Below are 25,663 nucleotides of genomic sequence, written 5' to 3'. Positions count from 1 at the left end.
ATTTATATTTCATCCATCTATATACTAGGTTAGCTGCTTTTTTTCCTTTCTGTTATTTTGATAACTGGCTCAACCTGTTAATATACCACTGAAATAATGGAACATACTTGGTTGTTGGATTTATTAGCTTTAATATTTTACTTATGGTCTAAGAGGAGGAGCAGAAAGGAACTAGTATTTATTGAGTGCCTACTGTGTTCCAAGTACTATTCTAGACACATTTACATCCCTTATCTCGTTTAGTCCTCCCAACCCCTCGTGGATAGTATTATTATCCCAGTTTTAGAGATGAAGGACTTTAAACAAGCCAGATAGTGATAAGGATATGTAATACTTGTGTGGGCTTTTCGTATCGTAATTCTAAAATGTCATCTGACTTTTCTAGATGTTCAGTCATAAAAAAAAAGAGGAACTATTGTAATTTATCCCCACTATTGCAGAGCTGAGGGTGGAAAAAAAGGCACCGAGGTATGTCTCAACTTTTTGTGCATATTAAATATGGGAAGCATAGTGAATGGAGATAAGAGACAAGCAATACAGAATACGTTTAGTAGAGGGTAAGGTTTTATGATGCTCAGATACATATGGTGCTGGAACAATTGGATATCCACATGCAAAAAAAAAAAAACAAACCTTGACTTCATACCACATATAAAAACTAATTTGAATAGATCATAGACCTAGTTGTAAAACTTAATATAAAACTTCTTGAAGAAAACATAGGAGAATTTCTATGACCTTGGGTTAGGCAAAGATTTGTTAGATATGATATAAAAAAATTTGGTAGGTAGAACTTTATTAAAATATAGAACATCTGCTATTTGAAAGACTGTTTAAAAAAAATGAAAAGGTAAGCTACAGATTTGGAAAATATTTGCCAGACACATATCTGATAAAGAACTTGTATCTAGAATATCAAAAGAACTGTCTAAGTACAATAATAAGAAAATAAACAAGTAAATATTTAAAATGAGCAAGAGATTTCAAGAGACACTTCACCAAAGAAGAGAAATGGATAGCAAATAGTATGTGGAAAGATTCTCAAGGTCGTTAGTCATTTAGGAAATGTAAATTAAAATCACAATACCAATACACACCTATTAGAATGGCTTAAAAAACAGCAACTGATAATACCAAGTGCTGTAAAGGGTATGGAGCAATTGGAACTCTCATACATTACTGGTGAGAATGCAAAATGGAACAGCTACTTTGGAAAATAGTTTTTAAGAAACTATAAGCAGTTTTTAATAAAGTTAAACATACAATTCCCATCTGACTAGTAATCCCATTTCTAGGTATTTAGCCAAGAGAAATGAAAACTTATTTTTACAAAAAACCCCAAACAAAACCCCAAAAAACTGTACATGAATATTTATAGTGACTTTATTCATAGTCACCTCAAACTGGAAACAACCTAATATCCTTGATTTAGTGAATGGATAAACAAAATGTAGTATATCCATATGATGGGATGTTTTTTAGCAACACAAAAGAATATACTACTGATATATATAACAACTCAAATATATTATGCTAAATTAAAGAAGCCAGAGTCAAAAGGCTACATACAGTATGATTCCTACTATATAATATTGGAAAAGACATACCTATGGAGATACAAAGCAGGTCAATGGTTGCCAAGGGTTAAAACTTGGGAGGGGAGGGGGTTTTATAAAGAGACAACATAAGGGGAATTTTTGGAGTGATAGAACTATGCATTTGTCAAAACTCACAGAACTGAACATTTAAAATGATGAATTTGGGGCCCAGCCTGGTGGCATAGTGGTTAAGTTTGTGTGCTCCACTTTGGTGGCCTGGGGTTCATGGGTTCGGATCCCAGGCACAGATCTACACACTGCTCATCCAACCATGCTATGACGGCAACCCACGTATAGAATGGAGAAAGACTGGCACAGATGTTAGCTCAGGGCTAATCTCTCTCAAGCAAGAAGAGGAAGATTGACAACAGATATTAGTTCAGGGCCAATCTTCCTAACCAAAAACAAACAAACAAAAAAGATGAATTTCATTGTATGTTATACCCCACTAAATTTTATCTATCTTTCTTTCTATCCCTGTATCTATTTATCTGTCCATCCATCTGTCTGCCTGTCTGTCTGTCTCTCAGTAAGAGAAGTCTAGACACAGGCACTCCAGAGTTGGTTTGGTGCTTCTAGTGTCGTCAAAGACCAAGGTTCCTTCTATTTTGTTGCTCTGATAAGATGCTTCTTGAGCTCAGCATCATTTCTAGAGTGCTGGCAGAGGAGGAAGTAAACAAGAGGGGATGAAGAACGGTCTGTTACCTTCTTTTAGACACTTTCCTAAAGTCCTACACTACTCTTCCATTTACACTGCATTGGTCAAAACATAGTTGCCATGTTTCATCACATCTAGCTGCAAGAGAGGCTGGGAAATACGGACCTTTGAGAAGAAAGCAGAATGGATGTTGGAGAATGCTGCTAACAGGATCTGTCATGTTGCTTATGGCTTCTAGCTGTCAAAGTGTCTTGTAACACTGAAGTTAAGTCTCCTGGCTCCTTACTAGGTTGCTTTAAATCCTGGAGTTCTAAGGTGCCCTTCTCTTGTTTCTGTGTACAGTTCCCAAACCCTTATTTGAGCTTACATCTTGCTAGCCAGTAGTTTATAAAATTGAGTTAGTTCAATCTTATGTCAGGCACGGGGTTTGACAGCTGTGAAAACTAGGGTTTGATAATGTTAAACAATTAAGTTCCCAAGCACAGCTTAGGGGAAAGACATGTGAAAGTTATTAAAAAAGAAAAAAACCTTCATTTGGAATAAATCATAAATATTTGACAGAAAATGCTGGCTATTTGAAATCTATACATTTAAAAATCAATTGCATTTCATTGTAAGTTGATTATACCTCAATAAAGTTGCTTTCTAAAATATTTAGATAAGCAGTGAATTTCTGTCATTTATTCAACAAATGTTTATTGAGGACCTAATATGTGTTATGTTCCTGTTATGTTCAAGAGATGGTGCAGATCCTAGGCAAACAAAGATTAAAAACAAAAAAAAGCACGCTTGCTCTCAAGGACCTCTTCTTGTAGAAGAAATACATTTTTTTTTCTGAGGAAGATTCACCCTGAGCTAACATCTATTTCCAATCTTCCTCTTTTTACTGAGGAAGATTCACCCTGAGCTAACATCTATTGCCATTCTGCCTCTTCTTTTCCTGTATGTAAGCCTCTGTGATAGTATGGCCACTGACAGATGAGTGGTGTAGGTCTGCGCCTGGGAACTGAACCTGGGCCACCAAAGCGGAGCACGCTGAACTTAGTCACTAGGCCACCAGGGCTGGCCCATAAGAAATAGATGTTAACATGCTTGAATACAACTTATATGATTTATGTTATAAGACAGAGTTAGAAGGTAATATGGGAACCTGGGTAGAGTAAGTTCCTAGTTTTGTTCTTTTAAAAAATTATTTAGGCTGTTCCAAGTTGTTTGCGTTTCCATGTGGGTTTTAGAATCAGCTTACTGAACTTCTACTCCAAAGAAACCCTGCTGGAGTTTTGATTGAGATTGCATTGAATCTAAAGATTAATTAGGGGAGAATTGAAATCTAAACAATGTTGACTCTTCTGATCCATGAATACAGCATATTTTCTCATTTATGCAGATCTTCTTTCATTTGTCTTAGAAATGTTTTATGGTTTTTGGTGTACAAATAGTAAACATACCTTGCCAGATTCCATATTTATTTGTGCTGTTTAAATGGTATTATTTTCACAATTTCAACATCCAATTGTTTACTGCTAATCAGTAGAAAGCAAAATCTAGTAGCATTCTAGGAGCAAATTCTTGGGGTTTTCTATAGATGATTATGTGGTCTCTTAATAAAGACAGATTTGTTTCTTCTTTCTAGTCTGTAAGCCTTTAATTTCTTTTATTTGCCTTATTTCACTGGCTGGCAATGCCAGTATAAAGAAACGATGAGAGCTAGACATCATTGCTTTGTTCTCAAGCATAAGAGGAAAGCATTCAGTCATTCTCTTTAATTAAATTACCTGTAAGTTTTTCATAGTTGTCCTCTATCAGGTTGAGAAAGTTCCATCCTATTGCTCATTTTCTGAGAGGTGGGTGTTTTTTTTGTTTTTTGCTGAGGAAGATTAGCCCTGAGTGCCAGCCTTCCTCCATTTTATATGTGGGTTGCCACCACAGCATGGCTGATGAGTGGTGTATGTCTGCGCCTGAGATCTGAACCCTTGAACCCAGGCCACTGAAGCAGAGCATGCTAAACTTAACCACTATGCTACGGGGCCAGCCCCCTGAAAGTTTTTTATTGTGAATGAATGTGGACGTTTTTTTCAAATGCTTGTCTTGCATTGATTGAGATGATCACATGTCTTTTTTCTTTTTTAGTCTGTTGATATGTTTAATTTTCTATTAAACATTATATTGTTTAGTTTTCAGTCCTTTCAATCCTTCTTTGTATTCCTGGTTTAAATACCAGTTAATCATGATGTAGTATCATTTTTATACACTGCTAGTTTGAATTTGCTGATATTTTGTCAAGGATTTTTGTGTCTCTGTTTCTTGGGGATATGGATCCATAGTTTCCTTTTTTTGTGGTGACTTTGGCTTTGGCATCAGGGTGATGCTGGCCTTATACAAGGAGCTGAGAAGTGTTTCCTCTTTTATTTTCCAGAAGAGTTTGTTTAGAGTTGGTATTATTATTTCTTGCTTGCTTGGTAGAATTCAACAGTGAAGCTATCTAGAGTTTCCTCATTGGAAGATTTTAAACTATGTTTTCAGCTTTTTTAGTCATATAGGAATATTCCAGTTATTTCTTATTGAATGAGCTTTTGTAGTTTGTATCGTTCAATGAAATTTGTCCATTTCACCTAAATTATCAAATTTACTTATATAAATTTGTTCATAAAATTCCTTTATTATCCTTTTAATGTTGTTAAGCTCTATAGTGATATCCTCTCTTTCATTCAAAATATTAGTGTTTGATATTGTCTCCAATTTTTGTTTTTTTCATCAATCCAGCTAGAGGTTTATTAATTTTATTGATCTTCCCAAAGAGCCAGCTTCTGTTTTCTCTACTGTTTTTCCATTTTCTATTTTAGTCATTTGTACTCTCAATTTCATCATTTCCTTCTTTTTGTTTGTTTGGGTTTAACTTTCTCTTTTTCTAGTTTCTTAAGATTGAATCTTAAGTCATTGATTTGAGGTCTTTCTTTTTATATATAGTTAATGCTTTATTTTCTTTCTGTGCTCTGCTTAGCTGAATACTATGAATTTTGAAATATTCTATTTTCACATTTGTTGGATTCAAGGTACTTTCTAATACCCCTTGTGATTTTTTTCTTTGACCCATGGATTATTTAAAATTGTTTCTATTAGTTTCTAAATGTTATGGAAAAGATATATTTCCAGATACATTTCTATTATTGACTGCTTATTTAATTTTATTTTCTGACAGTATGCATACTTTATATGATTTTGGTCATTTTTAGTGGTTTAGATTTGTTTTATGGCCCAGAATATGGTCTATCTTGTTGAATGTTCAGTGTGTACCTGAAAAGAATGAACATTCAGTTGTTGTTGGGTGAAGTGTTATATAAATGTTACTTAGCTCAACTTCTTTGGTAGCTCAACTTGTTTTTGAGGTTTTCTATACCTTTACTGATTTTTTTGGGGGGGGGAGAGGAGGGATCTACTTGTTCTATCAGTTACTGAGAGAAGAGTGTTGAAGTGTACAGCTATAGGTATGGATTTGCTCTTTCTTCTTTTATTTCTATTAAGTTTTTATATTTTGAAGCTTTGTTATTAGGGGCATATGCATTTAGGATTGTTGTGTCTTCTTGATCAGTTGACTTTATCATTATGAAATTTTCCTCTTTGTCTCTAGTTTTATCCTTGTTCTGAAGTCAACTTTGGTATTAATATGGTCACTCCAGCTTTCTTTGATTATGTTTACATGGTACATCATTTTCCCCCGTCCTTTTACTACTAATGTCTCTAAGTCTTTAGAGGCTTTTTTGTGTTTTTTAAAGACAAAATCTGCTGAGTCTTGCTTTTATCTAATCCAATCTGACAGTCTTTGCTTTATTAATTAGAGTTTTTAGGCCACTTCAAATTAATGTAATTATCGATGAGGTTGGATTGAAATCTACCATGTTGCTATTTGTTTTATATTTATCCCATAGTTCTTTTTTATCTCTTCCTGGTTTTGATGGGATTAATTTTTGTTTCCATTTTATCTCCATTATTATGTATTCATTATTAAAAATGTGTTAGTGATTGCTCTAGGATTTATAATATACATCTTCAATGTATCAAAGTTTCTCTTCTAATAATATTTTACTATTTCAAGTATAGTATAAAACTGTATGCTTCCATCTCTCCCTCCCAACCTTTGTACTACTGTTGTCATACATTTTTACTTGAACTGTTTATCTTAAAACTTCACAATATATTATTTTTGCTTTATAGCCATTTATCTTTTAAAGAGATTTAAACATTCTTTTAAATGTCTTTTACATTTTCTCTCATTTGTACCATTTTTGGCACTCTTCATTTCTTTGTGTAGATGCAGGTTTCCATTTGTGTCCTATTTGTTTTTCCTGAAGAACTTCCTTTAACATTTCTTGTAGTATGTATCTGGTGGAAATGAATTGTCTCAGCTTTTCTTCACCTGAAAAAGTCTTCATGTCACCTTATTTTTGAAATATATTTTCATTGGCTATAGAGTATAGAATTTACAGTTTTTTTCTTTAAAAACTTTAGAGATGTTCCATAGTGGTTTAGCTTGGATAATTTCTGCCAAGAAGTGGCTGAACTCTTTTTTGTTTGGCTGTGTATTGTGGGTGTTTTCTCTCTCTCTTGGTCATATAGATTTTGTTCTAGCCTCCCTCAGTGGCAGTAATCCTTTGCCTGGGACTGTGAGTGGGAGGGAGTCTTGTCCCCGCTTCAGCTCTAGACTGCTGTTGCTTGTTACTTGGTGAAAACTCAGGGGCAGACAGCTTTATTTTTATTACTCCCCCAGAGGCATGAGATCTTTGCCTGGGCCCTAGAGCAGGACAGCATTCTTTTTTAGTGACTTACTTTTTCAGTGTGTTTTCTGGTGTATGTTATATAACGGCACATTAGCACATGTAAGTAATTTAGATATTAATGTGTGTGTATAGGAGGTGTATGTTCAACAGTTTTACTGATCAGAGTGTATAGTCAGAATTGTTTGGAGGCCACTGCTTTAGAGGGTCAGAACTAATAGCTGATAGATTTGAAGTAGAATTTGCCACTTGCTGTTTGATTTGATGACACCACGATTTGGATGCTTTACTTTATTTCAGTGAGTAACCTCATTTACAGATGGGGAATGTTTTATGGTGCACATTTTATTTTATTTTAAAATAATTATTAGGTTTATATGCTTAAAAGGTGAAGCTGTCTTTATGTGCTCTTTTGTATTTTAAACTCCTTTCTTTTTTGTAAATGAAAATTTCCTTATTCTTTTTAGGACTGTGAGGACATGGGAAGTAGAAAATCCAAGGAAGCAAAGAAGCGTGTTTAAACCACGGACAATGCAGGGTAAAAAAGTAATTCCCACCACGTGCACATATAGTAGAGATGGAAACCTCATTGCAGCTGCCTGCCAGAATGGAAGCATACAGATTTGGGACCGAAATTTGACTGTAAGTCAAGGACATTTAAGTCCGCTATTCTTAGAAGAAAACCACCTTATAAAGACAAACATCATGTTAAAATATTATGAAGGTCAATTTCCTGAGTTTAGCCCTAATTTAAACTTCAGTGTTAGTTGATAAAACATTGGGACTTTTGCAGTAAACAGTATTTCAGCAAACATTCCAGCCGAGTATTTTCCAATGCGTATTACATTCTTTTTTTAAAATAAATTAGATCTTTTGGTATAAAATTTAAAAAGCACAGTTCAGTTTATTATGTGGCATCTCAGTATACTTGATTTTGAAAATGAAGGTTTGACAGTAATATGAAGCAAGACTAAACAGAGAACTAGAAAACTACGTACTATATGGCAGGCACTGTTCTAGGCACTGGGAGTACTGCACATCATCCAAAATTCCTGCCCTCATGGAGTTTACATTTTAGTTCTTTAAAAAAATTATGAAGATAATATTCTTCCAAATAAAATTGCCCATCAAACATTTACATTTTGAAAGGGACCCCAGGAAGCATAGTTGTCTTTTCAGGCAGATGAGTTAAAGTTAGTTTTCTTGGAATAAGGTGAAAGGTAATGATAGGGGAAAAAGAATCCATGTTGATAATGCTGGAAATATCTCTGGCATTTTCTGTTTGTCAGATCTTTTTATTTCTGTTTTCATCTCCACTGTAAACCCCATAAAGCTTCATAACAGCACAGAGATTTTTAAAATCCTTTGAATTGTAAACTGAGATTTTACTAAGCAATAAATTTTTTAGTAACTGGCTTTCATCGTCTCTGGGTGCTGTTGATTTAAACATAGAAATTCTGAAACATGAAGTTTTCTTGTGTAGCTTTACTAGTGGTGTGTTTGGTATAGTGCGTGTATATATGCCTTTTTCTTAGAACCTATATATTTTCATAAAGTTGAGTATAGCTCTTAAAGATTGGCCTTGCATGTCTCTTGGAATAGTGAGTATTTCCTATTTCCAGTTTTTTAGAAACAAAGCTATTTGAATGCCAGTTTCCTCCCCAAAAATCTTTTAAGCCGTTCTGCTGATCACAGTCTTTGGTTCTGTTTTGTTAGAATTTAATAATACATGAATGTATAGCTTATTATACCATATCCTGTTCATTATATTTTTATTCATATTTTTACATTTGCGTGTAAATGTGCGTCACCTGAAGACAAATAAAATTGAGAAGAAAAAACTTGCTAGCAGGAAACACAGCTTGATTTAAAAGCAGATTTTTAAAAAATTTATAATAATAACAATAATAATAATGATAATAAATCATCCACAGGGAAACACTAAAGCTGAGGTCAGAAAACCTAATGGCAGTAGTTTTTCACACAGTACCCAAAGAATTACATGGTAAATGAGGGCTAATACATACTTTTTGTGGCAATTCAGTAAAGCTATCATAATTGTCATATTTAATCATAGAATTCTCAATAGACCAGCTTCAACTTTAGCAAATTAAATGAAACATATTTCTTTGTTTAGAAGTAAGGTGTCTGTCTATTAATGATAAATTCCTGTGTTCTATGTATGTATGGTAGCCATTAGCCACATTCGACTATTTCAATTTAAATTAAGATAAAATACAATTAAAATTTCAGTTTCTCAGTCATACTAGCCAGTTTTCACATGCCCAATAACACATGTGTCTAGTGGCTACTTACTGAACAGCACAGATAGAGAACATTCCTATCATTGCAGAAAGTTCTGTTGGACATTGCTGCTCAAGAGGAGTGTTTGCTCCACGTCCGTTTCAGTCATATGGTGATGGAGTGTTTTTCAGTTTGGCAAGAAGGCTGTCTCTTCAGAGGAGCTTTTATAGGTCTGCACTGCCTCCCTGGCCCCTCAACCTCCAATCACCAGCATATATCTAAGCAACAGCAAGGAGGCCAGTGCTTGGTTGGAGTAAAGTGAGGGAGGTGCAGAATATGGGGAGATGACACTGGAGGGGTAACAGCATGCACCCTGACTCAGGGCCTTTGCATGTGTTGAACCCCTCAGCCTGTAACACTCTTCTCCTAGGTGTTCATATGGCTTTTTCCCCTCACCTCTTTCAGTTCTTTGCTGAAATTTTCCCTTCTCTGCAAGGCCTTCCCTGACTCCACCATATATATATAATTGCAGCCTTCCCCCCTTGAGTGGTATTCTTTATCCCTCTTATTTTCTTCCATAGTCCTGATTACCATCTGACATACTATACTGTATCTTTTACTTCCTTGTTTATTGGCTGTTTTCCTCCAGTAGGATACTGGTTCCATGAGAGAAAGGATTACTGTCTATTTTGCTCCCGGCTATGTTCCCAGAGCAAAGAACAATGCCTAATATACAGGAGATCCTGAATAAATATTTGTTGAATGAATGAGTGAATGAATGTGTTCTGAAAAGGTAAGATAAAATGAGATTGTCAGTTTGTTTCTAAGGAGACATTGAAAAATAGTAGCGTAGGGGCCCGCCTGGTGGCACAGTGGTTAAGTTTGCACATTCCGCTTTGGCGGCCTGGGGTTTGCCGGTTCAGATCCCAGGTGTGGACATGGCACCACTTGGCAAGCCATGCTGTGGTGGGTGTCCCACATATAAAGTGGTGGAAGATGGGCACAAAGGTTAGCTCAGGGCCAGTCTTCCTCAGCAAAAAGAGGAGGATTGGCAGCGGATGTTAGCTCAGGGCTAATCTTCCTCAAAAAAAAAAAAAAAATAGTAGCATAACAAACTATTCTAGTTATTTGAAAACATAATAAGATACAGATATGAGAAAGAGAGAGCTAGGTAGATATTAAGATAATTTAGGGTACATCCTTAATGATGTGTAAATACACAATCTGTATTAACATAGGTAGATTTTTTTATTTTTTATTTTTTTTTATTATTTTTTTTTTATTAATGTTATGATAGATTATAACCTTGTGAGATTTCAGTTGTACATTTTTGTTAGTCATGTTGTGGGTACACCACTTCCCCCTCTGTGCCCTCCCCCCACCCCCCCTTTTCCCTGGTAACCACCGATCAGATCTCCTTATCAATATACTTATTTCCACCTATGAGTGGGGTCATATAGAGTTTGTCTTTCTCTGACTGGCTTATTTCGCTTAACGTAATACCCTCGAGGTCCATCCACGCTGTTGTGAATGGGCCAATTTTGTCTTTTTTTATGGCTGAGTAGTATTCCATTGTGTATATATACCACATCTTCTTTATCCAGTCATCAGTTTCTGGGCATGTAGGCTGGTTCCACGTCTTGGCTATTGTAAATAATGCTGCGATGAACATAGGGGTGCAACGGACTCTTGAGATTTCTGACATCAGTAATGGGATGGCTGGGTCATAGGGTATTTCTATTTTTAACTTTTTGAGAAATCTCCATACTGTTTTCCATAGTGGCTGTACCAGTTTGCATTCCCACCAACAGTGTATGAGGGTTCCTTTTTCTCCACAACCTCTCCAACATTTGTCACTCTTGGTTTTGGATGTTTTTGCCAATCTAAGCGGTGTAAGGTGATATCTTAGTGTAGTTTTGATTTGCATTTCCCTGATGATTAGCGATGATGAACATCTTTTCATGTGTCTATTGGCCATATTCATATCTTCTTTTGAGAAATGTCTGTTCATGTCCTCTGCCCATTTTTTGATCGGGTTGTTTGTTTTTTTGTTGTTAAGCAGTGTGAGTTCTTTGTATATTATGGAGATTAACCCTTTGTCGGATAAGTGGCTTATAAATATTTTTTCCCAATTAGTGAGCTGTTTTTTTGTTTCAATCCTGTTTTCCCTTGCCTTGAAGAAGCTCTTTAGTCTGATGAAGTCCCATTTGTTTATTCTTTCTATTGTTTCCCTCAACTGAGGAGTTACAGTGTCCGAAAAGATTCTTTTGAAACTAATGTCAAAGAGTGTACTGCCTATATTCTCTTCCAAAAGACTTATTGTCTCAGGCCTAATCTTTAGGTCTTTGATAACATAGGTAGATTTTTAAAAACTGTTTTCATCTCTCTCTCAGGTATAATTTCTAACTTTTAAAATATTCCAGCATGTATAGTCTTAGGAATACCTACTGACTTCTTCTGTTCATATAAAATCACCTACCAAATTCTTTGGACGTATTTTGCTCAAAGCAGTGTTGCTGCTCTTTAATATCTATCAAGAATCTACAATATGCAGTATGCTAGACTCTGTACTAAAAGAACATGCTGTATTTACTTGTATTGCAATCACTATTTGTAGACAAGGATTTTGGCAGGAAAATGAGGATCCATCGTATTCATGGAGTTTCACCTGGAGTTTTGCCTTCCCTGGACACAGGTGATGGGAAGGAATAACATTTAAAATTTGATTTGGCAATAGGGTACTTGTAGCAATTTGACCCGCTCTCCACCTGACTGCCTCCTACTGCTCTTTTGGCTTGCAGTCCCAGCCCAGATTCTGGGGCTGTCCCTTTTGGGAAAATGGTGACACGCTACACCCCTTTACCAGAAAAGGCTCAAGCCTACGAGATCCTGCAGAGACATTTCTCCAGCTCAGTGGTTGATCAGTGCCCACACTCTCTCAGCCAATCTAGAGAATGATTGGTGTGGATCACAGAAAGTTGGGACAAAAATTGGTAATCACATCAGGAGATAAGTAAGCCCCTAGTGAATAGGAGAACGTGAAGAAGAGACAATACAGGAAATAAAGTCACCAATAGTAGCTTACGTCCAGTGCACGACAAATCTTTAAATGTCTCCAATCACTGTCAGGTGACCCATGTTAAGATTAGGTTGATTTATGTCCTTTTACACCTTTCCTTTTATTAATATGTATATAAACAGGTTAAACATTTTTGCTTGTTTTTATATAGAGAAAGAATTTGCAATTTGCTTGAAAGCAACATGGACAACCTTGTAAGTGAATAGATATAGCCCTAATTTGCTTTTTTCAAAATCTCTTTATTTAAATAGAATCATAAGTTTATAAACATGAATATACACTTTTCAAAAAATTTATTGTTATTGTTACTATTCTTCTTCTTTTATTTAATTACCTCTCCTTTCGACTCTCATTGTTCTGTTTCTACCCTATATTGCTTGTAAATTACCTGGTATGTATCCTTCTGTACTTTTCTCCGTATCTCTATATCTGTATCTATCTAGCTAGCTAGCTAGGTCAGGAACATTTCACCTGGTATTTTTGAGCACCTACTACCTCACTAAGAATAAGACCAAAGACAAAAAGATCTTTTCTCTTCTTCCTGCAAGGACTCATCACTTAATCTACAGCTTTTACCCAATATGCGTTGTTCAGGTTAAAGCAGTGAAGTATTAACTACAGGGGGGAGAGAACTACATTATAGAGGCAAAAACAATATTTTATTTTTTAGACAATTTTTAAGAATCAAGTGATTTAGAAAATGGTTCTGGTTTCTTTCTTTGGGAAAAAATAGTGTATCTTTGTAAAAAATATAAAGAACAATATTAAAAATTCAAATATAGATTTTTGTCTCTTCATTAGGCCTAATACTGGGAGTCTGGAAAAATAGATACGGACAGCTCAAAGTCTACTGCATATTTCTATAACACATTTTGTAAATGACACCTGAGACATACAATTACATTATACATTACTTGGAACTTTCTGTCCATCAGTCCTGAGTTTCCTAAGCTCTCTACACCTTATTTTCCCTATTCATGAAGTGAGGGCAAGATCTCCAACCTGTCACATCTTGAGAATTGTATTAGGTGACGTATTTAAAGCACCCAGAACAGGACTGGCACGTAACAGGTTGTCAATAACTGTTGGTCTTCTTCCTCCTTTTTCTCTTTAGCTCCCAGATGATTTACAGTTTTAGTAGAATGATGAGGTTACATCTCAGGATGCTGTTTAACTAAGGCTGTGAAAGTGTCATGCGTCTGAGTTTAACAGATTTCTTTGTAACTAAAAGTATGGTTTAGGAAAATAAGAATATAGACCCCTGCTAAAGCATTCATGCAATGTATGAAAATACAGCTGCCATCAATAAATAAGAATGCTCTATATCCATTGGTTAGTAAGCCTAAGTAGATATATGAATCATAATAACTTTTTTTTACAAACGTTCAAGAGAAAGCGTCTGGCATACAAATTATTCTGTAGTATTTTTGACGTGTGTACTTTTCAAACTTTTCAAAAAAGTGTATCATTGATTCAAAACGCAAATAAACCACCAAGATTGTGTGGAATTACTTGCAGCCTCTGAAGTTAAACTCATTTATTCAATTCTGCTCCCTCCTAAAACTCCACTAAAATGACTGAAAAGGCATTTTTAAAAGCATAAACCCACATGGACAAAGAGAATTAAGAGAGGAGACCACAGCAGAAACGAGAAGTCAAGACGCATGTGTTAGTTAGAAACATGAATGGTAATTGACTTCGATAACTAGAGAGGCTGGAACCTCAGCTGTGGCCGTGGAAGCCTGTGAAAGATGAACTGGTTTATCCTGCAATTCCCTCTTCCACCCTGTGCAACCAGGTTACTGCTCTTTTTTTTTTTTTTAATAGGAAAAAATTAGAGGCTGTTTAAATGTTTGTTAATAAAAGACTATCCAAAATATTTATTAAAAATTCTATAGAATATATCACATAGCCGTTAAAAATAAATTAATATTTTGTGCATTTACATTTCACCTTATTACCAGTAAATTGAGATTTCAACAGTCTTTCTCTTTCCTTGCCCTTTAACCTGAATAGTTAATGTTCTTTACCGTCTTTACTTTGCTGACTTGGATTTAATTATTTTATTATTCCGTGGTTTCCTCTGTAAACTTGTTAGTTGCAATCATATAGAAATCTTTCTGTAATTGCACTAAGTGATTAAATCAGGAATCCTTTACTTAATATAGCCTGATACAAATAATTACTTTTACCACTTCCCCCAAATGCTAATACTTTAAACACTTTTTAAAAAAAAATTATTTTATTGAGGTCATATTGGCTTATAACATTATGTAAATTTCAGGTGTACATTATTGTATATCAGTTTCTGAATAGACGGCATAATGTTCACTACCAATAGTCTAGTTTTTATCTGACACCATCCATATGCGCCCCTTTACCCCTTTCGCCTTCCCCCTACCCGCTTCCCCTCTGGTAACCACTAATGTGTTCTCCTTATCCATATGTTCCTTCATCTTCCCTCACCCCCACAGAAGACCAAAGGATTACTCTTAGAGGGGGTCTGTTAGAGCAACTGTATTCCAGGCAAAGCTGAGATAAGGTGAATATCTTCATATGGAGCTATGTTTCCTCTCCCCGTCCTCTATTATTATTATAATAATGGCACTTACTGAGCGTAACTGTGGGCTAGGCAGTATTTTAAGCGCTATAGACGTACTCTATCACTTAATCCTTATAACAATCCTATGATGTAGGTACTGTTACTATCATCATTTTACAGGTGAGGAAACCAAGACACAATGAGGTTGAGTTGCCTACCCAAAATTACAGTTAATAAGTGGCAGAACTGGGATTTATTCCCAAGCAGTCTGGCTCAAGAGCCTGTACGAAGGGTTAGTAACCTATGGCCCATGAGCCAAATTTTTGTTTTTAAATGTTTCTATTGTCTTCCTATGGCTGTTGTAACAAATTTAGCATGAACTTAGTGGCTTAAAACAACACAAATTTATTATCTTACTCTTCTGTACATCAGAATTCTCATGGGACTAAAATCAAGGTGTTGGCAGGACGTGTTCCTTTCTGGAGGCTTCAGGGGAGAAGCCATTTCTTTGCTTTTTCCAGTTTCTAGAAGCCACCCATATTCCTTGGCTCATGGCCTCCTTCCTCCATCTTCAAGGTCAGCAACAATGAGTGGAGTCCTTTTCACGTTGCGACACTGCGACCCTCTCTTCTGCTTCCCTCTTCCACTTTTAAAGACCTTTGTGATTACATTGAGTCTACTCAAATAACCCAGGAGAATCTCCCTAATTGAAGATCACTTGACTAGCAATGTTAATTCAGTCTGAAATCTTCATTCTTCTTTGTCATGTAGGAGAACACAATCACGGGTCCAGGGATCAGGACGTGGACATCTTTAGGGGGCGTTATTCTGTTACCACAATGGTTTTAAAAAAGTCAAAATGAGAAAAATACTTCATGACTCATGAAAGTTATGTGAAATTCAAATTTCAATATCCATAAATAAAGTTTAATTAGAATAGCCTTGCTCATTCGTTTTTGTATTGTCTGTGGCTGCTTTTGTGCTACACTAGCAGAGTTGAGTACTTGCAACAGACTATATGGCCCTCAGAGCCTAAAATATGTACTGTCTGGCTTTTTACAGAAGAAGATTTTTGACCCCTGACAGAGTTTCTGATCAGTTTTTTTTTTCTTGTGAGGAAGATTTGCCCTGAACTAATATCCATTGCCAATCCTCCTCTTTTTTTGCTTCTGGAAGATTAGCCCTGAGCTAACATCTGTGCCAGTCTTCCTCTACTTTTGTTTGTGGGATGCCTCCACAGCATGGCTGATGAGCAGAGTAGGTCCAAACCCACAAACCTGGGCAGCCGAAGCAGAGCATGCAGAACTTCAACCACTCAGCTACAGGGCTGACCCCATGATCAGCTTTTCACTGCCTTATTCTTATATAGTAATGGACAGATAAGGATCACTAGACATTTGAGGAAATCCTCTAACATGAAATACGAAGACTAAAGCAAACAGAATAACTCAGAGGGGAGAGAGAGACAATGTAGGAAACAGAAGACTATTTCAAGAAAAAAAATCTTATAGTTAGTATTCTCAGAGAGAAAAGAGAGAATATTGTAGCCAAGAAACTAAAGCAGAATACTACAAAAATTTTTGAACATTTAGACTTCAAGAAAGACGTCTTGGAAAATAAATAGATGATACCAGCAGGGAAAGCCATAGGAGTATTGAAAGATAAAGTCAAGAAAATCTTCTAGAAAGTAGACTAAAATACAGTGAGAAAGAAAAGGTAGATTTTTATTTTATTTTACTTTTTTAAAGATTGGCACCTGAGCTAACAACTGTTGCCAAGTTTTTTTTTTTTCTTTCTGCTTTTTCTCCCCAAATCCCCCCAGTATATAGTTGTGTATTTTAGTTGTGGGTCCTTCTAGTTGTAGTATGTAGGACACCGCCTCAGCATGGCCTGATGAGTGGTACTATGTCTGCGCCCAGGATCGAAACCAGAAAAACCCTGGGCCGCTGTATGGGAGCACGTGAACTTAACCACTCGGCCACGGGGCTGGCCCTAGATTTTTAAAAGAGTCAATTCAGGGTCCAGTATTTGACCAGAAAGTTTTAGAAAGAGAAAAATTGTAGAGGAGGGAGGATGGAATTAGGTAAGAAATAGTCCCACATCCCTACCACCCCCACAAAAGAAAAAGTCTCAAAACTGAAAAAGAAAATTTTTTTCCATGTAGGAAGGGCTCATTGAATGCTCAGCACAATGAATGAAAAAGACTCACATGAAGCCACACGTCATGAAATTTCAGGGCACCGGGGTTATAGGGAAGATTCTGAAAACTTGCAGAGAGAGAGAAAATAGGAAACATGTTAACAGAAGGATAAGGGGGCCATGTAATGTAGGATGTTGGTAAGACAGTTGCTCAAGGTGTGTAGGATCATGATCATGGACTCTTAGCTCAGTAGGGAAGGAGATGAAGAGCAGGAGGGGCTGACAGGTGGAGGGAAGTTAGAGAGATCACATCATTTATTCCACAATTATTGAGTACCTTCTCTGGTCCAAGCACTGTTCTAGGCGCTGAGGATACCAGAATAAACAAAACAGAGAGAGACCACCCCCCCCCCCCACCTCAGTTTGCTTTCAAAGGCTCTGAAGAAGCTGGAAAATTGGTATTTTGAGGATTTATCAGAAGAGATTCTGCAATCTCATGTAGTGTTTTTAAGAATAAAATAAGACTTTCTAAGTGCCAAATTCAGCTGTCTTTTTAGTCTTTGTTCTTATTGACAGTAGCACTCTTTGAAACAACTTTTTCTCCTGCCAACTTCCCTCTTGTCCTCTAAACTCAAGGCAACTAGGCATCCTTTATGTGTGTGACAGTCACTGTCATCTTGTTCTTATTGTTCTCATCCTCCTCCTCTGGCTGCATTCCCACTGTCTCCATATTAGAGTAAAAGGACATCATCTTTCCTAGTCTTCTGTCAAGGAGATGAACTATTTTAAGTTATCATTACTTTCAGTGACTACTCACTGAATCTGCTTCTCTTAATTCCTTCCTACACATTCTTCTGCGCTCCAGAGGTATGTTCAGTTACCTGAGCAACAACCCCCACCAGGATGTTATACCAGCACGTCAAGTCAATAAACCCAGAACACAGTTCCTCATCAACTCTAGAACTCACTCTTCCTTTTGACTTTGCTATTTTTCTTAATTTATATTTCCATTTAGAACTTCAGAATATTCTCTATCTCCTATAATCAGTCTCAGACTTATAAATTCTATGTGTTAGTTCGCTCTGCTTCAGGCCTGCATCATCTCTAACCTGTGCTGTTGGACATCCTCACTCTTCTCTATCCATCCGCTCTGGAATACGCAGCCCCAGTTTAAGTTGTGTTAAATGCAGTGCTCACTGCTTCAGTGCTTATCACATGCTGAATATAGTTCACATTTCCTCAGGCTGACACCTGCAGCCTTTTAATTTGTCTTTAACCAACCTTTGAGTATCTCCCATGACTTTCTCCATCAATAGAAAACTTCTTTTTAAAATCAGTTAGATTACACTCTTTTTCCTCCTGATTATCTTCTACTTTACTGCATTGGTGCCTTTCCCTTTGCTGACCACTCTGCCCTGTATGTGGGTCTCCCACTGCTGGTGGAGACCTCACGCATTGAAGAAGGCCAGATCAGATGCCATTCCCTCCATAGCATCCTTATGCACTGCCTTGATGCATAGACATTAACGTATAGAAGGAAAAAAATGTAACTTATGAAAATAATTTGTGAAAAATTCGTAGGTTTAGATGATCATATACTGATCAAAGTTACTCAGGGAAGCCTGAAGAAGAATTAAAATTGAGTTAACGTAAGTATTTACTTATAAAGATTTATAAATATTCTTAAAACATTTTAACTTGTAAGTAAAAATAGAAGAATTTTCCCCTAAATGTGATAGGAGTAGAAAAATTATATGAATATTTATGGGTGTGTGTTGATATTTAGGACAGAAAAAATGGAAATCAGTCATGAACCCAAAACCTCCAGTTTAAAATATATGAATAAGAGCTGCTGTTATGGAGTCAAACGTATAAACATTCTAAGTAAGCAGTTAGTGTAATCTTATATTGAATAAATGGACCAGAGGGGCTTTATAGATTCAGGAGAATGATGTAATTTTTGTCACTATTTGGTGACTTGACATTAGCCAAAATATTAAAGTGAAAGTAATTATGAAATATCTGTAAAAAAGTAGGACATTTTTACCTGTGTTGTGTGTAATCATGATTAGAGACAGTCGTTCTGTAACTGTTTTCAATTCCACTAGACATGAATCCAAAACATAGCTCATAATTTCCTCTGAAAACCTGGTCCCAAGCTTTACACTCTTTACTAGCCCCCAAAGAAAGTTAATTTTGGCTGTTTTTTTCTGACTATAAAATTAATTCATAGTTATTTGTAAAAAATGTTCATCCAAAATAGAAAAGCATGTGACGAAATGAGTCTCTTATAACTATACCACTTAGAGATGAGCATTTCTAGATTCTTTTCTGTACTTACATATAAGTTGTGTTCCTTGCATGTGTGTTTGTTTCAGTGTATTGGGGTTAGTAGCCCTAATAATTAGCACCCCTCTTCCCTCCGTGGACTCTAAACAAATTAAGAAATAAGACTAATCGCTAAAGCATGATGGATGAAGGCCAGAATGCACTTTTGTTCCATATGGTGGAGGAGGATGACAGCCAAAAGTGCCTGCTCACTAACTCTTGGAATTGGACAGATTTGCCCACAGTCTCATCCAACACTGATCCTGGCGAGGTTTGCCCCAGGTAGACTCGGGGTGTGGGGCAGCAGAGGAGGGTTACTCCATGAGGGCAGCTTGCACCCAAGAAGGAAAAGGGAACAGCTGAGCCAAGAACTCTCCGTTAGTTCTTCCCACATTCACAAGTCAGATTAGTAAACTACCTTCCTTCCTAGGGAAGAGTGAATGACAAGTGTGGGATGAGAGGCTAGCTCATCAAATAGGGCCTTGAGGCTCTGTAAAGGAGTTTGAATACTCTTCTGAGGGTAACGGAAGCCGTTAGACAGATTTTAGGAGAAGAATGACATCATCATCTAAATTACATTTTTAAAAGAATCACTCTAGCCGTTCTGCATGGAGAATAACTATGCGGGGAGAAAGGCAGAAGCAAGAAGGCTGGTTGGGGGCTGGCTATTGTAGATGTCCAGGTAATTTCCTGGAGAGGGTGGTAGTGGTGGAGGTGATGTTTGAATTCCAAAGATTTTTTGAAGCTAGAATTGACAAATGGTTAAAATTTAGAAATAATTTTTTCACAGTATTTTAAATTATGCCTTTTAAAGAGTTGTACACTGGTATAATATAGAGAATTTAATTTGGAAAATGATTTCATAAAACACATTTGATGATGCCTTTCCATGGTGACTGATTTTCTAGTGGTAAGTAGGCTATTTGAGAGTCGAGAATTTGGATTGCATGAAAGCCTACTTTGATTTTGTGTTATTTTAGCTAGTTTTGAACAGCTGATTTTACTTTTATTATCTTATATCAATTGGCAATATGGAGTAAATGCTCCCTAATTCTTAAAAAAAAAAAAAAAAGACTTTTAGTGTTTTCCCCAGCACAGGTAAAGTCCTCTGCAGTTGTCTAGCTAGAGCTGTTATGTCGTCTAAAATGGTCAGAGTCTCTGCAGGATGACTGTAGTCTCTAGAAAGCCTATATAAGGGATGCCCTCTCTAGGAGAGAGATTTCCTGAGCCATGCTTCTCAGCTTCAGGACAGCTATGATTTATTTCGTAAGCTGCCGAGGCCAAACATTACTGTTTAACCATTATAAACAAAATAGTAAATGTTAAATGTTCACTCAATAGAGCCACTAGTAGGGCTTTTATATACGGAAAGTAATGTCTGAGCCAAAAATGTAGAACAGTTCTCTGGTCTGCGTGCATTCTCTTTTAACCGACTCTTTGATTCATTGCAGCTAGAGAAGTGATGTAACCACTGATGATTTGATCTCCAAAACTCTTGCTGCTACATTGAATCTTCCTGTTTTGTTTTGTTTTTCCTTCCTCCTTCCACTAATTACCGAAGTCTTAATAATTTACCACATTTCTTAATAGTTCTCAGAAACTTTTTTTATGTGAGACCCAAATTAAAGAGCATTGCAAGATTCTGTTTAACCTCAACAATTCAGAATATTTTAAATATTTACCAGTTTTGTCCCTTATCAGACTTTTTATGGTTTTCAGCTCTATCCTACAAAGTAATGCAAGGATCAAATTTTAATTCGGAAGTATTTTTAAAATTATTGCGCAATTTATTTATAGTCAATTGTATAAAGAATTATTCTCACTCTGAACTGTCTGATAAAGAACTTTACTTTTTGCTGTAAAGGTTTTCCCCTGGGGAGAAAGCACTGATGCTCATGGGACATGTGTTTAGGGCGTCTGTTGCTGTGTACATCATGTGGTAACCTGTTTTATTCTGAAAAACAGTTCTTATCCTCTGAATCTGACAATATAACAGAGAAAGGACTGATTTGTCTTGTAAAGCTGTATTTTGTTTTTACCCACAGTAAATTACATTTTATATTGTGACTGACTCCACACATCTCTTTGCACAGACCGACACCCACACGCACACAACTGAAATAGAAGAGTGCCATAATTCCTAATCTTGCAATGTACAGTGCACTCTGATATTTTTTCGTTCCATTTGATTTAATTTTTAAAAAGTACTGATCACAATCTATTAAATTGATTTTATGACCCACTAATGAGCTAGAATCCAGAGTTTGAGAAACACTTCTAAAGCATGTCCCAAAAATAATTTGATCTTCACAGCAACCTTGTGAAGTAGGCAAGACTAATGTCAGTGTTTTCAAAACACAGTTAAATCCCATACTTAAAAAAACAGAAGCTTTGACTGAAGAAGAAGAAGAAATGGTTTGGGGCATTGAGAGACCAGAGGTCATCGTGAAGACAGTAGGTGCTTGAATGGTGAGGGAGAGGAAGGGGGGCTGCAGAGATTTAGAACAGGAGGCAGATGGATGCAAAAGATGCTTTGCCTGCCTTGGGATTTTTGCCTAAGCCCTTGAAGACATCTGGTATGCCACCAGAAATCACCTGTGGTTAGAATGTGCAAGGTTGCTGGTGTCTTGAGAGGCTGCCAGAATTAGTTTGCAGAGCTCTACCTATCAGATTCCTGTAGTTCATCCCCAGAAATTCCATCCATACTAATCCAGTCCAGTTTCTCTAGTTAAGTCTATTTCCCAGACTTCATTTGTTTGCATACTACTCTCATAATTCTTTCTATATTTATACACCACCTTATTCTTTACTTACTTTAAAAAATTGATTTATTTTACAATTATAAATAATTTTTTTATTGCGGTAAAATTCACATAACGTATGATTAACTTTTTTTTTTTTTTTTTTTTTGGTGAGGAGGTTTCACCCTGAGCTAACATCCATTGCCAATCCTCCTCTTTTTTGGCTTAAGGAAGATTAGCCCTGAGCTAATATCTGTGCCAATCTTCCTCTATTTTTTGTAGTGTGGAATGCTGCCACAGCATGGCTGATGAGTGGAGTAGGTCTGCTCCCAGGATCCGAATCCACGAACCCATGTCGCTGAAGTGGAGCGTGTGGAACTTTAACCACTTGACCGCAGGGCCGACCCCAATTAACCACTTACAAATGTACAATTCAGTGGTATTTAGTGTATTCACAACGTTGTGCAATCACTAGCTCTCTGTAGTTTCAAAACTTTCTCATCACCCCATAAAAACACCCTGTGCCCATCACTCCCCATTCCTCCTTTCCTAAAGGAAACATTATAACACAACCATAAATAAAAAGCCAATGTTGCTGTAAATAGAACATAGCAATTTTTAAAACTGCATTAAAAATAAAACAATTATAAATTCTGGCTAAATACTGTTGTCTGCTAAGGCTCTGTGTCTGAAATTTTTCTGTGTTAAAGAGATATTAGCAAGTGTTATGGTGGTATTAAAGACAAATTAGCACTAAATCAAGGCTTTCTGCTTGGTACAATCAGAAGAATTGAAGGAGAATTTTAAAAACATGACTTTCTCGCTGCGAGATTCACTGCTATTTAATGCTGTTCCCTTGTACCAGCTAAAATTTGTCTCACTACAGCTGAATTCATCCCAACCTCTCCGCTCCCCCGCCAAGCTCCTCTCATCACCTCATTATTAAAAGGATTATATATTATTCCCAGAATCTTCTATAACTGAACCTCCAGAGTTCCAAGTGTGTTGTATTAAGTCTGGTGATTGCAGTCTTCATCATTATCCTTGATCATGTAAAATCAGGTATTTACCAAATAGTGAACTAGATCCTTTGGCAGTTTTGAAGAAAAGACAGAGATACTCCTCTCAAATAATATAAATCTTTATTGTGAAAATCAGTTTATGCACAATTAACACTTAGAAAATAAAACCGATAATAGTCAGTAGACAAGTGAATTGTATTTTAAAAGTTCACTTGTTTAAATTGTTTGGAACTTGTATACTTTTTCATAGAAATTGTACTTAATATTAGCTGTGTTATTGTGAATATTCTAGATTAGCCAAATGTAGCTCATCTTTCTGTGCTTTTCTTTAAGTTCTTCAGAGGTAACGCTAGTATGATCAAAAGAATACTTTGCCTCTCAAACCTCAGTTTCCTCATCTGAATAATAAGCTTCACCTCTACTTGGTTATAAGGATCGAATGGCATAACCTTTGTGAACGTGCCTAGCTCAGTGCCTGATGCTTAGTTGAAGGTCAATAAGTGTGCATTCTTTTATTCAGTCACTCATGTTCATAATCTTGTTAATATGTTAGGAAAGTGCATCACTACCGTTTGCTCAAAGAATTCGGTTAGTTTTGTTCTTCAGTGACCTATAGAACTTGACTAGAGAATTCACCTCCTTCTCAGTGCTGCCTACCTCAGCATTAGTAATGGTGGTGGTGTAGCCATAGCAGTAATAGTAATAATAATTATTATTATTAGAATGGGAGCTAACATTGCCCATCTACTATGTACCAGGAATTTTTCTAAATTCTTTCAGTGTATTTGCTTGTTCTATAGCTCTTTGAGGTTAGTATTCTTATCTCTATTTTAAGGATGAGTTAACTGAGACTGATAAATTTACTTAAGGACACACAGTAAGGCGTAGGTAGATCTGGGATTTGACTTCAGGCAGTCTGGGTCCAGAGTCTGTACTTTTAACCACAGTCTCTGGGGCCTCTCACAAGAGTGGGATCCCATGCATACACCCCAAATGAAGGGTCTGTCAGCAAGGGGAATATTCCAGAGAGCTCATTCTCCTCTACAGGTGTGCAAAAGCCAGGAAATGCTTATTATCAAGGACAGAATTGTCTGATAGAGTATCTGGTTCACATAGAAAAGATCCAGCTTCTGTCTGTCTGCCCACAGAGGGCCAGCAGAGCTGGGTGAATGTGGAGTGGAACCAGGAGAGAAGGAACAGGTAGGGAATATATTGCGAAGGGAATTCCTGAGCCCCTTATCATGGTTAACGAGGATCAAAGTAGAATAGAGACTGGGGAAGAAAAGAGATCAGTTTAGACTCAAGTAATTAGGCAAGGAGTGACTAGCAGTCTTTTCCCCTTAGCTGCATCACCTAAATTAAGTGCATTAGAAGTATTTCTAAATTTTGTGTCTGTTCTCTTGGTGAAAATAGTGTGTGGAGTCCACATACATTGAAGGAAATAATTCATTCTGTACTATATTTACACTTTATATATTTTATTACTGAGATGGTGAATCAAGAATATAGAAATGGCATAAAGTTAAAACATTTTGCTAAGTTCAAGTGACCATAACTTAAGTGGGATTCTTTGTCATTGACTAGATCTAGTAGCCAGATGACATTTTACTATTTTATTTTTAAACCTAGGAAGATTCGCCTATAAACCATTTAGTAGGAGAGCAAACTTTCCAAATGCTGTGAGTTAAAACATATGGAGATACGAAAGATACTTGCATGGGGCTTGAATGTTTCCCACACATAAACTGTGTGTATCAAAGAGGGAAAGATATTTTGGACATTTCACTAAAATACTAATTTAAAGTTATAGCAAAATACATGATGGTTATGTTTACATTGATAAATTAGGAATACTTTTGTTTAATAAGATATGATAAGCCAAAAAATAAAGAATTCTCTGCTATATCTCTAAATCCACACTTAGAAAGTGGCCCTCCTGTATAAACCTGAAACTGATATAGTTGTGTGTGTGTGTGTGTGTGTGTGTTTGAGTTTGATAGTGGTTGCTTATTTGTATGGGGTTTCCCCATTTATGAAGACAGACTTGGACCAGCTGCTTCTATTTTATCTTAGGGAGAGTATTTTTTATTTAAAAACGAGTACATATTCTCTATTTTCCAATTAGCTAAGAAAACATGTTAAGCTTTACTTTCTGTACTCTGTGTGTTATGGAAACAGTAGATAGATTGAATATACTTTCTCAAACGAATCTCTGTTCGCACCCCACACAGTAATTTGCCATGCCCTTCTTGGTGGCATTGGGATGGGGTGATGTTGAGAGGGAAGCCTATTTTTTTCCCTTTCAGTAAATGGCTGTAAGCAAGAGAGATGCAATATCAGACTAAAGTTTTTGAAGAATTGCTTTGTTTTCTATATGCAGGATAAGTCAGAAGAAATGAAGGCAAGAGACTAGGGGGTCAGTTAAGAGGTCCCAGGCAAGTCCAGTCCCAAGTAAGAGGTGATGAGGAACTCAACCAAGTATGTGGAGTGAGAATGGAGACCAATCCAGAGAAGTGGGTTAGAGAGATATTTAGGATATA

General features: G+C 36.4%; 1 protein-coding gene across 2 annotated transcripts in view; it reads left to right on the top strand.

The window, feature by feature from the left end:
• WDR70 (WD repeat domain 70) overlaps positions 1 to 25,663 on the top strand; it is a 284,820-nt gene that overhangs the window by 178,132 nt on the left and 81,025 nt on the right. For both annotated transcript variants that reach the window (XM_001499471.6, XM_070245899.1), the window contains exon 10: positions 7,496 to 7,670. In XM_001499471.6, coding sequence (XP_001499521.1) covers positions 7,496 to 7,670 — 175 coding nt within the window. The remainder of the gene's footprint in view (positions 1 to 7,495; positions 7,671 to 25,663) is intronic.

Source organism: Equus caballus, chromosome 21, assembly GCF_041296265.1.
Source record: "Equus caballus isolate H_3958 breed thoroughbred chromosome 21, TB-T2T, whole genome shotgun sequence".
NCBI classification, from domain to species: domain Eukaryota; kingdom Metazoa; phylum Chordata; class Mammalia; order Perissodactyla; family Equidae; genus Equus; species Equus caballus.
The sequence above is the reverse complement of the archived record's forward strand: the minus strand, read 5'-3'. Positions and strand labels throughout refer to the sequence as shown.